Source organism: Diadema setosum, chromosome 20 (genome assembly GCF_964275005.1).
Source record: "Diadema setosum chromosome 20, eeDiaSeto1, whole genome shotgun sequence".
NCBI classification, from domain to species: domain Eukaryota; kingdom Metazoa; phylum Echinodermata; class Echinoidea; order Diadematoida; family Diadematidae; genus Diadema; species Diadema setosum.
This window is the reverse complement of record NC_092704.1, coordinates 17,916,696-17,931,314: the sequence shown is the minus strand read 5'-3', so window position 1 is coordinate 17,931,314 and position 14,619 is coordinate 17,916,696. Positions and strand designations below refer to the sequence as shown.

At 39.4% G+C, this 14,619-nt stretch overlaps 1 protein-coding gene across 1 annotated transcript in view; it reads right to left on the bottom strand.

The window, feature by feature from the left end:
• LOC140243754 (ADP-ribosylation factor 1) overlaps positions 1-14,619 on the bottom strand; it is a 59,358-nt gene that overhangs the window by 28,816 nt on the left and 15,923 nt on the right. The window contains exon 2 of the mRNA XM_072323421.1: positions 1,419-1,672. Within this exon, the coding sequence (XP_072179522.1) occupies positions 1,419-1,566 (148 nt within the window). The 5' untranslated portion in view covers positions 1,567-1,672. The remainder of the gene's footprint in view (positions 1-1,418; positions 1,673-14,619) is intronic.

Sequence of the window (14,619 nt, the reverse complement as noted above, 5' to 3'; positions counted from 1 at the left end):
AGGGCAATACATCATGAACTAGAACTATCACTCAATGTGATTAATACCCCCACCTAAAACTGAAGGAGTTAATGTAGCTCAATCAGCAATTATTTTGTATGCTTTTCATTGAAAAAATATTGTTTCCATGGCAATGCATTGTTCAATATTGAATAAATGTCTTTTGCTCACTGTTAGTCACATGTGACATTAATAAGTCAAGTGCTCAAAACTGAGTAAGATAAACTGGCAATTTCTATGATTTTCATCTAACAAGTGCCAAAATGTGTCTTGCCCATTCAAGTGTAAGAAATTAATGTTTTTTCTAAACCCGGAAGTTCATTGACCCCCATGACCTTTGACCATGTGGTGACCTTCAACTCCCCAAGGGACACTTACCAGCCAAGTTTGGTCACAAACAGACATATGGATCAAAAGTTATGAGCCATAATCAAAACATCAATCACACAAGTATATTCTTTGTAGGATTTGTATAAAAATTGCTGTTGTCATGGCAACAGGCTAAACACTCATGAAAAAGATGCCTTACACAACTACACATTACATTAATCACATGTGCCAAAATTGCTCAAAAACGGAGTTAGGTCAATCATATATGTTTTGTAGGATTTGCATAAAAATTTCTGTTGCCATGGCAACAGATTTCTTAACACTCACAACTATACATTACATTGAACACATGTGCCAAAATTCAGCTAAATTGATTTAAAACTGAGGGAGTAGTTTGATCCACACCATTTTGTGATTTTTAAGAAAATTTGCCATTGCCACGTGGCAAAAGGTGTCTTGCACATCTACCTATGATAGCGATAAAACATGTTTATGCCAAATTTTAGGTCGATTGTTAAAAGAATAAGAGTAGTTTGTCCCACCACGTTTTGTATGATTTATAAAAATGTGCAGTTACCATTGTATGGCATAGCTCCATACAGACGAAAAAGGTGTCTTGCACAGCTTCCTACAGTGTATGATAGCATCTACCTTTGATAGTGGTCATGCATGCCAAATTTGGGGTCAATTTGAGCCACAAGTTTTGCAACCACCCCTCGACTGACCGCCCGGCCAACCAACCTCAGAGTGATTCCTATACATCCCCATACACAATAAGTGTGGGCGAGGTTATAATTACTTTGTTCAATTGACTTTGTGTGTCACATTTATATGAAAAAAGAAATGCAGAAATAAAAGAAACACATCCAAATTACATGCTCTCTCATATTTCAGAAGTGAATCCTCATTATCTCACAAAAAAGGTAAAAATCTGAAGTGCCCTCTCAACCAAAATGATGCCATCCCTTTAATCTAGTACTTAGTACCCTTTTGTTTAATATAGTGCTTCAGTTCAATCCACTAGAGAATAGCAAAATTGTGCTTCTGCATTCCTATTCACATCCATCTGCTGCCTCAAGTTTACTTACCAATTGTGGGAATTGTTGTGACAATTTCACCCAGCTTGAGTTTGTAGAGAATTGTTGTCTTTCCAGCAGCATCAAGTCCAACCATCAATATCCTCATCTCCTTCCTACCAAAGAGACCATTGAAGAGTTTTGCAAAAACATTGCCCATCGTGGACTTATATCTACTCTCAAGTAACACAGTTAATTCTAGTGTTCACTGCTTTGGTCCTTTTGCTAGAGCCTGCTGTGACCGTCTCTTGCCTTCCCGTATTTGCCTGTGAGTAAAAAAACAGAATAACATTGACTAATGAGTACTTTTAATGATGACCTGGTAAGGAAGTAGTAATCACAAGAGTTAAGTTTCTGGCCCACCTTCCCATCCAAAGCATGTAAAAAATAGGTACTTGTGTTCATATACCTCATTCTCATCATTTATTCATGTTAGAGAATTGGTTACATATCCTGCAATCTGATTGGTAAAGAACTTGATTTTTACTGGCCCTTCACTGCCTCACTGCAGACAGCCACTGCAAACACGTTGCTGCTAACTAAAGCAAGCGTTGGCATGTTCTACTATCGTAAGGAATGTGAGGTAACCATGCATCAGTAAATTTGTCTAGTAAATAAAAGTATGCAGCTAGTAAATTTCAACCAGTGGAAAAATAACAGATCATGGCATCTATGGTCAAAGGAAATGCATCCAGTAGCTTTGTCATCTGGTTACATGATAAAAAATGACCCCCTGAGCCCCATTCTATAAAACAGATGATGTACATGTCTTTTGTGTCAGTAGGAAAAGTGTGTATGTAGTAAACCAAGGAGGTAAATAAGCATTCTATAGTATACCTTATGCACACAATTCCTATTGATGCACGCAGACCTGAGCATCGTATACTCTGAAAGACATGCCATATTTAATAATAATAATAATAATAGTGGCTACTTGTATAGCGCACAGGTCCACTTTTCAGTGCTCATGGTGCTTCAAAAATGAATATCATATATTTACATGCATATACATATTCAAACATTTCAACAAAGAAGAAAATGGTAAACAAAAGCAAATATATACCAAATAAAGAATACAACATACAATTGTATAATATCAATTAAAAATACAATATTGATCCAATATTAATGACATACAGCAATTACAGTCCTCAGTATGAAAGGAACAGATAAATTTTAAGTTTGGATTTGAATGACTCTGTAGATGACAGTTCCCTTAACTGAAGAGGTAACTGATTCCACAATTTTGGTCCCATAACTGAAAAAGCACCATCACCATACCCATGTTTTACTCTGGGTGTTTGGAGTAAGAATGCATCTGATGATGAACGTAGCCTTCGTGTCGGATTGTATTTTTGAACAGAATTACTTATGTATATTGGGGAAAAACAATGACCTGAATGATGTACTAATAACAGAATCTTGAAAATAATCCTTTTTTCTACAGGTAACCAATGTAAGGAACAGAGAACTGGTGACATGGAATCAAACTTATTAGTAAAAGTTAACAATCGGGCAGCAGAATTTTGCAACCGTTGAAGTTTTGTGACATCTTTTTTTGAAAGATTACACAACAATGAATTCGAAAAATCCAACCGAGAAGAAATCAAAGCACGAATAAGTATCTCAGCTGCAGATTTAGACAAATATTTCCTTATGAAACTTAAATTACGCAACTGATATCGAACATTCCGCGGAATATGAGTTACATGACTTCGAAATGACATTCCCTGATCAAATATGACACCTAAATTACGGGCTGTTTTCGTCGGAGTACATGTGATGCAAGTGCTACCGATGTTGACATGACATGACTGATAATCAACTTTGCTTAACATATGCTTTGATCCCAGTAACAGAAACTCAGATTTATCATCATTTAGTTTAAGGCCATTGGATGTAAGCCAAATTTTCAGGTCTTGCAAACATGCTTCAAGTTCTTCTTCTTCTTCTTCTGGTTAAGTCTGCCTCCTTCAATAGCCTGAAGATTCTTGCAGACTGGTGCTATTTACATAATACAATTTATTTACAGATATTTACAAGCACATAGAAAATTTGACGAAAACAACTAGCCACTGTGATCAACCGTTAGACGGTTTCGAAATGATCCCACAGATGGCGCAGAAACAATGTCTGACGACAGGGAATTCCAGTTCCTTACAGTTCTTGGGAAGAACGAATGGCGATGCGATTCAGTTCTCGAATATGGTACCTGATAGGAGTGTGGTTGCGAGGCTCTCGTTAACTGAGTAGCCTGTTTGATAATATAGTCCTGTGCTGAAAGAGGAGTAAGATTATTGTGTATTTTGTACATCATAATTAGCCTGTCATTTTCTCTGCGCTGTTCCAGAGTGGTCCAATCAAGCTCTTGTAGCATTTTGGTGACACTTGAGGCGTTACGGTAGCGATTTAAAGTGAATCGCGCAGCTCTTCTCTGGACCATTTCCACTTGGTGGATTAGGTTCTTGGTGAATGGGTCCCAAACTGTAGAAGCATACTCAACAATTGGTCGAACCAACGTTTTGTAAGCTGTGGCTTTAACATCAGAAGATTTTATGCGAAGATTGCGTTTTAGAAATGCAAGCACGTTATTGGCTTTATTGACAGTATTATTGATGTGTTGGGTCCACTTCAAATCAGAAGTAATGGTTACACCTAAGTACTTCACGGATTCAACAGATTCAAGAGGGGCGTTATTTAGATGATACACGTGTTGCACCTTACTTCTTTTCCTGGATATTGTCAAAACCTTGCACTTATCTGTGTTCAAAACCATCATCCATTTTTTCGCCCAGTCACCAATTTTGTTTAGGTCCTCTTGAAGATTTTGCGTATGATGTTGATTGTCGATGGTCATGTAAGAAATTGCATCATCGGCAAAAAGGCGAACCTTTGACGCGAGACCATCAGGTAAGTCATTGATGTAAAGCAGAAAGAGGCAAGGTCCAAGAACCGAAGTTTTACAATGGCGGATGACAATGAAGACACAGTGGGCTTAAAAGACAAATAAAGTTGTATATCATCCGCATAACAATGATAACTAATACAATGCTTGCGAAATACTTCACTAATTGGTTGCATATACAGAGAAAAAAAGCAGCGGGCCTCCAACAGAACCTTGAGGTACACCAAACTTTGTCATAGTTTTACAAGAGGTAGAATCACCAATTCTGACATAATGAGATCGATCACATACGTAGGATATAAACCAATCAAGAACAGTTCCTTTGATGCCCAAACATCTCAATCGTTGAATCAGAATAGCATGATCGACTGTGTCAAAAGCTGAGCTCATATCAAGCATGATAAGAGCAGTGATGTTACCACTATCTAATTCTCTGAACACAATATCTGATAAATTGACTAACAGTGTTTCTACACTATGACCAGGCTTGTACGCAGATTGAAATGAATCAAGCAATTCATTATCTTGCAGATACATTGTCAGTTGTGAGAAAACAACCTTTTCAAGCAATTTACTTAAATAAGGTAAATTTGAAATTGGACGGTAATTTTTTAAACACTCCTGATCTAAGCCTGCTTTTTTCAAAGTTGGATGAATAACTGCTTTTTTACACACTTGTGGAACTACACCTAATCTCAGGCTAACATTTATGATTCTTGTGATATCGGGTGCTAAAACTCTGCCACACTTCTTAACCAAATCTGTTGGGATTGGATCAAGTTCACATGATTTGTTAGGTGAGTTCTTAATAAGCTTTTCTATCTCATGAACAGTGACAGACTGAAACTCACTCAATTCTGACTTGACTTCACATACAATGTCATTTGGCTGTTCACAACGAGTTGGGAAACTCCGTTGGATTTGCAGGTGATAAGGCCACACTATCTTTTACAAGGCAAGAGTCAATATGTGTCTCGCCCATTCGCATAGAAGAAATTAATGTTTTTCTAACTTCCAGATGTTCATTGACCACACTTATACCTTTGACCTTGTGGTGACCTTCAACTCCCCAAGGGACATTTACCAGCCAAGACTGGTCTCAAATGGACATAGGGATCAAAAGTTATGAGCCATAATCAAAATGTGCAGTAAAAACTTAACATTGTGCCCTAAAAGTTTGCTGACCCCTGTCTGTGACCTTTGACCTTGTGATGAACTTCAAATCCCAAAGGGACATCTACCAACCAAGTTTGGTCAAAAATGGACAAAGCGATCAAAAGTTATGAGCCATAATCTAAACGCACCATAAAAACGTAAAGGCACAATTTACCATTTGCAGAAGAAACAAAAACTCAGCATTAGTACTTTAAAATAGTTCTAAAATGTGAGTTAGGGATAGAAACCACTGTAAAAATTTGAATCTGTATAAATGATATTTTAAGTATTGTTAAATACCTAAAATGTGAACAGTAGTTTTAATAAAAGTGTTTCCAGACTAAACCGTCTGCAGTTATGGTTTAATGAGAAAATTACTGATATCTCCTTATATCTTAGGCTTTATTGCAAAAATTTAATCTGGTAGGATGTTTTGTGATACAACAGACCTACACATTATGCATCAAATGTGATATCTTTAACATTTTTTAAATCACTGCTCCCAAAGGTAAACAGGACCTTTAACATTGGGCCCTAAAAGTTTATTGATGCCTGTCTGTGACCTTTGACCTTGTAGTGACCTTCAATTCCCCAAGGGACATCTACCATCCAAGTTTGGTCACAAACGGATATTACACATCAAAAGTTTTGAGCCATAATCGAAACGCACCGTAAAAACTAAACATTGGGCTCTGAAGTTCATTGACCCCTGCCTGTGACCTTTGAGCTTGAGTTGACCTTCATGTTTGGTAAAATGTGTAACTTTGTATAACCACTCTTCCCTCTAAGTTCGATTGGAATTGAAGTCCTCAGTAGAGAGTAATTCAAGTTTTTGTAGCGTTACAGAGGGACGACGGATGGACTTTTACAGTACTTGGCTATTCAATAGTGTGTTTGAGTGTACACACGCTCAGCCATTCTTCACATTAGGGTCCTACACACGAATATCATTCCAAATCCTGACATGCAGTTTGAAACAACCTGAAAAACTTTAGATATAACAAATATGAATTATTGTTAGGTGATACATGGAAACATGTAGAAATAACAAAGTTTCTCATCAAAAATATAGTACACTCAGCAAAAAAAGAAAGTGAATGCTTTTTCAAGTTCAGATTTCACATAGAATATTTGGCTGAAAGTTAATGTATTATATATACCATATTGAAGGTAATTTAATTGGCTATCAACCTGGTAGGTCAACAAAAGGGAAACTTAATGCATGAGTGAACACCATTGTTTTTCTCTACCAGGGCACAAAAGTAAAAATTGCAAAACTGAACAAGTTGTCATTCATGCGTATGTGCTCTTCCATAGAACAATAAGAACAAACAACAAATTTCACACAAAAAGAAACATGAATTAACTTGCAAAAACGAACCCTTGATCTCTATGATATCTTTAAAGCCTAAAAGACCAATGAAGGCTAAAAATGATGGAGGAAAATAAAGCATCTTATGTAAAATCTAAATTCAAATGAAATAAGAGAAGTAATAATTAACAAAAATGGTGCAAATTTGAGTTGTTTTTTTTTTTTCAAATTAGGAAATTGTAAATAATGCTTGATTCTTGAAATTGTCACATGGATTTTAAATCACTAGTTTAAAAGAAACAAAGAAATTCTGCTCATTTAACCATCTTTATGCTTTTTATTCCCTATGACATTTGAAGTTTGACTTGACAGAAAATTCTTATTTTTCCCCTTTAGTTTCCCACTTGGTTTTACTTAGAGGTAATAAAGAGATAAAGAGAACAAAAACTTATTTTTCCTATTTCATTCATGTCTCTCGTTGTGTTAAACTGGTCTTTTGTTGTCAATGTTATGGTGCAGGGCATTTGCAAATGAAAGAGAACATGTCAATTTTTGCAATTTCTAATTTTGTGCCTTGGAGGACAAAAACGAATGTGCTCACTCATGCGTAAAGTTTTCGTTTTAATTAACCTATGAGCCTAATAGCCAATTAAATTACCTTTGATATGGTATATGATACATTGATTTTCATAAAAATCTTCTACGAAAAATATGACCTCGAAAAAGTGTTTACTTTCTTTTTTTGCTGAGTGTAGGTAAGTAATGAAGTTGTAATAAGATCAAATTCCCTCAGATTTTTTTTTTCCTTGTATTTCATTTTCAAAGTCTGGATGCAATTTATTCGCATTGCAGCCTTATCGCCGGCGAATACAGGACACATAGTCTGTACTCAATAGAGATTTCTATGAGCACTTCAGATTTCAAAGCAACAGAAAAAGCACCTGAGTGGAGGCTGCCCCTAGGAACTACTAGTATTCATGACTGGTTCATTCTAAAGTCTGACCAAGGAGTTTGAGTAACAACAGTCATATTCCCTTTGATCCCTTTGAATGCCGCCACTCAGAAATATTTGAAGTACAATTGTGCATGCTAAACTGGAGCTGCCCGACAGTTAGGAAGAAAATTGATTCATGTGTCATTGCATCACAACTAGTCACTATCAAAGATACAGTGTACAATATCACGTGTTTATGAAGATAATTACTTTTTACTGTCCCTTCTTATGAAACATGAGCGGTATATACAGATACAGACAATGATGTATGAATAAAAATTGTGCCCCTTCAAAATAATGAAATAACAAAAGACGCGGGGGGTCTCGCACTCACCTGAGTATCCCAAGTTCACCTTCCACGCAGTTACTAATCTAAATTACACATAGCACTACTGTAGCTTGTCGCTTACAATTTGAGAAAAGAAGATTTTTCAAAGATTCCTCAGTTTGGCAGTTCTGACTGTCCCCCCCCCCCCTCCCACTTCAGGCATTGTGCTCCAGTCTCTCCCCCCCCTCCCCAAGTGAGGAATCATGCCCATACGTATCACGCAGGCAACAACACCTGCCAAATTTGGTGAAAATTTGACAACACATTCTCAAGGAAAAGATGTATGTATAATATGGCCCCGATTTGTCTAGAGAAATAGATTTTTAAAGATTCCTTATTTTTTTTTTCTTAATTTATTTATTTATTTATTTATTTATTTTTTTTTGGGGGGGGGGGATTGGGCCCCCTTGGGGAAGCATGGTGCCCATTTGAAGAAAATGAGATCCTGTCCCCCACGGATGCTACCTGCCAAGTTTGGTGAAAATCTATTATGGGGTTTTCAAGAAGATGAAAATGTACAATGTACACATTGTAGGCTCCAATTAGGACCCCTCCCCTCCCCTCCCCTGGGTCCAAAGGGGGCACCAATGGTTCAGCCATGAACAAATTTGAAACTATAGTCATCAATGTACACTCTTAGCATTAACTTAGCTCTATCACTTCTGGTTTTAGAGACGAAGTTTTTTTGTTTGTTTGTTTGTTTGTTTGTTTGTTTGTTTTTTTTTTTTTTTTGGGGGGGGGGAGTGTTTGGGCTCCCCTGGGCCTCTAGGTGGGGCATGGTGCCCAATTAAACAAATTAAAATCCTATACCCCTCCGGGTGCTACCTGCTACGTTTGGTGAAGTCATGGGGTTTTCACGAAGATGATGAAAATGTACAATTTAGGGTTCCATAAGGACCCCTCCTACCCCCCTCCCCTGTGTCCCATGGGGGGGCACCCCTTATTCTGCCATGAACAAACTTGTAACTACAGTCATCAATGTACTTAATCATGGTATAACTTAGCTCTATCACTTCTGGTTCTAGAGAAGAAGTTTTTTTTTTAAGATTCCTTAATCTTTTTTTTTTTTTTTTTGGGGGGGGGGGGGGGAGGGGTGGGCCCCCTTTTGGTCACGACAAAATTTCGTGACCGGGTCGTGAACTATGCGCAAACTGTTTGTAAACTCGTTGTGAACTCGTTGGGACGATGCGGGAGGATGCGTGCCAGTGCGTGGCAGTGTGCGCCATGCCACGACTGTCATGAACTGTCAAGAATAGTTCACGAACAGCTCACGTTGAGTTCACGAGTAGTTCACGACATGTGCACGAATTGGCGCGCGTCGCAGCGTGGCCGTGCCTTCCCACTGACACGGTCACGTGTACTTCACATATTGATGGCATGAGCAGTTCACGACTAGTTTAAGCACTTCACAAACAGTTTGCGCATGGCACGAGCAGTTCATGAACAGTTCGCGTGCAGTTCACGACTACTGCGCGACAGTGGCGCTCGCGTCGGTGTGGGGGCATATATAGGGCAAGAAATGCAAGAAAGTCCCCTCATCCACCCCGAAATCCTTTGTTTCTTGCGTTTCTTTTCCGTTTCTCTTTCTTTTTGTTTCGCTTTTCATTTACTTCCATTTCTTCATTTCTTTTTTCTTTTTTTTTGGGTGAGTGGGGGAGTGGGCTTCTTTTCTTTAAAGGAGAAGTCTGGACAATTTTGAATAAATTTCACTACAATCTACAAAAATCAAGGACCCTAATAACTAAGTTTCATTGAAAAATACCCTCCCAACTTGTCACAATCGATTTTTAGCATCACTAATTTTGAATCGTAACTGTTCAATTACTGTATGCCGGCGAGAAAGATCACATGACGGCGTTACGTATCAGCATCACATTGCTTTTTGTTTGGAGTGTCAGCTGGCTCGGGGAGCCCTGCTTGAGCAACGGCGATACGGGCCGAGCAAGCGGTAGCGTTCCGCGTGGTTCCGGCAACGCAGTGGATGCATGCAGCATGATCTATTGCTTCACTTCGAAAATGCTGATGTGTAAAGCGTTTGGGTGTTCTAATAAACGGGGCGATGGCCAGAAGAAGAATTTTTTTGCCATTCCGAACCCAGAAAATGAGCGGGAAAGGTGCGCATGATGGCTCTCCAATATTTTAATTGACAAGTTTGTCGTCAAAACTTACAAATACTACTCGATGCAGCCTTGTCATACTCCCTATCGGCGGCGTAACTGCAACCAGCAGCCCCATACGCATAGCGTAATGGGGCTGCGCACTGTAGCATTCAGGTTCATGATAAGGTAGTATCGCGGATAAATATCAACTTAAAATCGAAAAATTTCTTCAATTTGAAGACTTACCAGTGAAGTTGAAGTATTGACAACAGGCTTCGGGCAATGCTTGGTTCTGCCAATAGTCCCTTTCTGTTCGAATTAATGACTTAATGTGACTTGGGTGGAGAGGAGCCTGGGAGAGCTACACTGAATTGACGGCCCGCGCATAACCGGTTGTCAATGGATTTGATTGTGCGCGTGTGATGTGTGCGCAAAGAGATGTCTCTTTGTGTGTGCGCCTGTGCTGGCCGTCAATAATTCAGTGTAGCTCTCCAAGGTTCCTCTCGACCGAGTCAGCAATTTGAACAGAAAGGGACTATTGGCAGAACCAAACGTTGCCCAAAGCCTGTTGTCAAGACTTTAACTTTACTGTTAAGTCTTCAAATTGAAAAAATGTTTCGATTTTAAGTTGATATTTATCTGCGATGCTACCTCATCATGATCCTGAATGCTGCAGTACGCAGTCCCATTACGCTATGTGTATGGGGTTGCTGGTCGCAGTTACCGGCGGTACAGTACTATGATGAAGCTGGCGCTGGCGTTTCTTCCGCGGTTCAAGTTACACTGTCGTAATTTACCACCGTCAGACATACTCAACAGTCTCGGACAACAAGAGAGGAAATAATTCTGAAATTGACAGACTGATTTCAGATTGTTCACACTCAGAAGTCGAACAAAACGATCGCGGATTGTGATAGCATTTGGCAGCAGCAGATGTACATGTATGCCTGATCACTCTAATGACAACAATAGCCAATGAATTGTAAATGATGGGGTGGACACTAATAAGTATGGCAGTATTACAATACATATAATATTTCAATAAAATGAAAATGTTATAACATTGCAACTATTTTACATTAATCTTTGACGGATTTTATATAGATATATACCGAAGATCATTTGAATAAAGGAATACAGCATTTGGCAACAGCACTCCTAAAACATTGTATGGACTCCTGCGGTAGCGCCAACTAACGAGACCTCGGCAGTCATGCAGATACCGCGCCGCAGTCAGCAGTGCAATGGGAGATCGATGCGTAGCTGGGCTGCGCTCGCAGTGCTCTGCTGAGGAAAGTGAGTCTGTGACGTCACGCGCAATGCATACTGGGACAGATAGTACGATGGGCTGCTCGCGACAGATTCAAACATGAAGAATTAACTTATTTAAAAAAAAACCATAGTAAATGTATCTGATGGTCTTTTCTCGTCGGGAAAAGGGTAATAGGTTCATGAAATATTGTTCTTTACACGGGAAACGGCTGCTAATCGTCCGGACTTCCCCTTTAATTATTCGTTTTCATTTTTCCTTTTCTTTTTCTTTTTTTCCTTTTCTTTTCCGTTTCTTTTTTCGTGTCTTTTTTTTTGTTTCTTCGTTTTTTTCTTTTGTTTGTTTTCATTTCTTTTTCTTCTTTCGTTTCTTTCTCGTTTATTTTTTTCATTTTGTTTCGTTTTCGTTTCTCTTTAACTTTATTTTAAGGTTAAAAAGAAAAATAAGTGTTTTGAAATAAATATGTACAAGTATTCAGCATGTTGTCTCTTCCACAGCCAATCCAAAAATGACCAGGGGTTAGGGAGGCCCCCTTTTTATATGGTGTGCCCAAGTCCGCACGACGCCGTCCGAATTGCGCAAACTCGTCGTGCCAATGGGGGAAGTGCGCAAACTATGCGTGAACTCGTCGTGAACTCGTCGTGAACTATGTGTGAACTAGTCGTGAACAGTGCGGGAGCCTCCCAGTTCGTGCCCCAAAATGGCACGGCTTGCTACGACAAAATCGCGGCCAAAAGTCGTGCAAGTGTCAGCCTAGCATACGAGTCCCTTAACTAGTGCTACACATGTATAAATAGATTAGTGATGAAATTTCATGTTTGATTATGGCAGATTCAGGGATGCCCAGATTGGGGGGGGGGGGGGGGGTTATCGGGAGGAGGCAGATTTTCTAAATTGTCGGCATCTTCTTGACAAGGCAAGTGCCAAAATGTGTCTTTCTAAATTCCGGAAGTTCATTTACCCCACCTATGACCTTTGACCATGTGGTGACCTTCAACTCCCCAAGGCACATTTACCAGCCAAGTTTGGTCACAAATGGACATATGGAACAAAAGTTATGAGCCATAGTTGAAACGCGCCGTAAAAACTTGACATTGGGCCCTAAAAGTTTGTTGACCCCAGTCTGTGACCTTTGACCTTGTGGTGTCCTTCAACTCCCCACGGGACATCTACCATCCAAGTTTGGTAACAAACGGACATATACATCAAAAGTTATGAGCCATAATCGAAATGCGCCATAAAAACTGAACATTGGGCCCTAAAAGTTTGTTGACCCCTGTCTGTGACCTTCGACCTTGTGGTGACCTTCAACTCCCCAAGGGACATCTACCATACAAGTTTGGTAACAAATGGACATATACATCAAAAGTAATGAGCCATAATCGAAATGCCCTGTAAGAACTTAACACTGGGCCCTACAGTTCATTGACCCCTGCCTATGACCTTTGACCTTGAGGTGACCTTCATGTTTAGTGAAATATGTAACTTTGTATAACCACTCTTCCCTTTAAGTTTGATTGAAATTGAAGTCCTCAGTAGAGAGTTATTCAAGTTTTTGTCGCGTTACGGACAGACGACGGACGGACGACGGACAAACAGACGCCGTAGGCGATCCCTTAGTCTCCCCGGTGGGCTCGACAAAAAGTCTACAACAGATTTTCATCAAACTTGTCGGATAGCATCATTACGGTGATATGATCTTAAACATTTGATAAAGCCAAAACATAGTTCTGGTATGCCTGCAAAAGTTGTCAAATTTCGCTCCCAAATGTGAACGTATGCCTAGGAAATGCGCGGAATAATGCTGTAATAACAAGATATTTGATGGGTAACGACGAAAATGCGAAATAAAACAAAAAAGGTTCTGTCTCAGAACTTACCTGAATGGGGTAAGGCTAAACTCGGACTCGGGGATAACTCGGCCTCGCTTTGACGGCGGGCTGAGTTGTCTTGGTTGTCCCTCTGGATTGAACAGTGTTGTACTATGGGAGCGGCCTGTATAGCGCTTCGCGTTCTGGCTACTTGCAGTAATGGTGCGAGTTGTTACAACGCGTGCATCAAAAAAGAACTTTTGGCGCGCATGCAAAATTAGTGTGCGCCTATCAAGCACCTCTAAAAACAATCAAAGACGCTTGACAAACAACAACAAAAACTTCAAAGACAGCGCGTCTCAGCAACTGAGGTGATGTGCGCATACGCTTGAGGACCGTGCGCTGTCCATTTGTTTTGTACAGGATTAGCACGCACTTTCCTGTCTGTTCAGTTAGGCCTCGTTTGGTATTATACAGTAGAATACATGGCGATCACGAACTGCGTGTAAATTGTCTGAAATAGGGTCGAGTTTTCCCTGAGACGGAGTTAGTCTGCATCCTTCTGGAATAAAAGTCGGTTTTCCGACTTTTATTATTTTTCCTCAAAATACTCCAAAGCGACTCCATCATCCCGGCAAATCGTGTCAGCCAGGTAAGTTTCTTTGTAGACTCTTTTGATATATTGCAAGCAAATATGAAATGGTGCCAGACAGGTTTTCAAACCCTTACCAAAACTACATGTATGTTTTCACTTTAAAATGAGCCCCCACCCCACTGCCGAAGGGGGGGGGGGGTGGAAGTTGAAGCCTCAGAGTCCCTGAACTCTGGATATTTTTATCTCCTTCTGTCGAACCGAAAAAAGATAGAGCTAAGTTACTGCTTTGAAGACATTAAAGGACAAGTTCACCTTCATAAACATAAGGATTGAGAGAATGCAGCAATGTTAGTAGAACACATCAGTGAAAGTTTGAGGAAAATTGGACAATCGATGCAAAACTTATGAACTTTTAAAAATTTTGTGTTGGAACTGCTGGATGAGGAGACTACTAAGGCTCGTGATGTCATATGAGTACAACAGTATAAAGAAAATGTAAGGAAAATTCAACATATTTTCACTTTTTTCGCATAATAAAAGAGCACTTGACTTGCCTCTTTCTAAAGGCAATGGGAATAATATTACCCATAACCTATGTCAGCTACGAGTCAAGGGAATGTGTACTATTTTCAAAAGATGAAATTTTGTGAAATTCTCTTTATATTTTCCTTATATTGTTGTACGCATGTAACATCATACACTGCAGTACTCTTCTCATCCAGAGGTGACTGCACAAAAACTTTT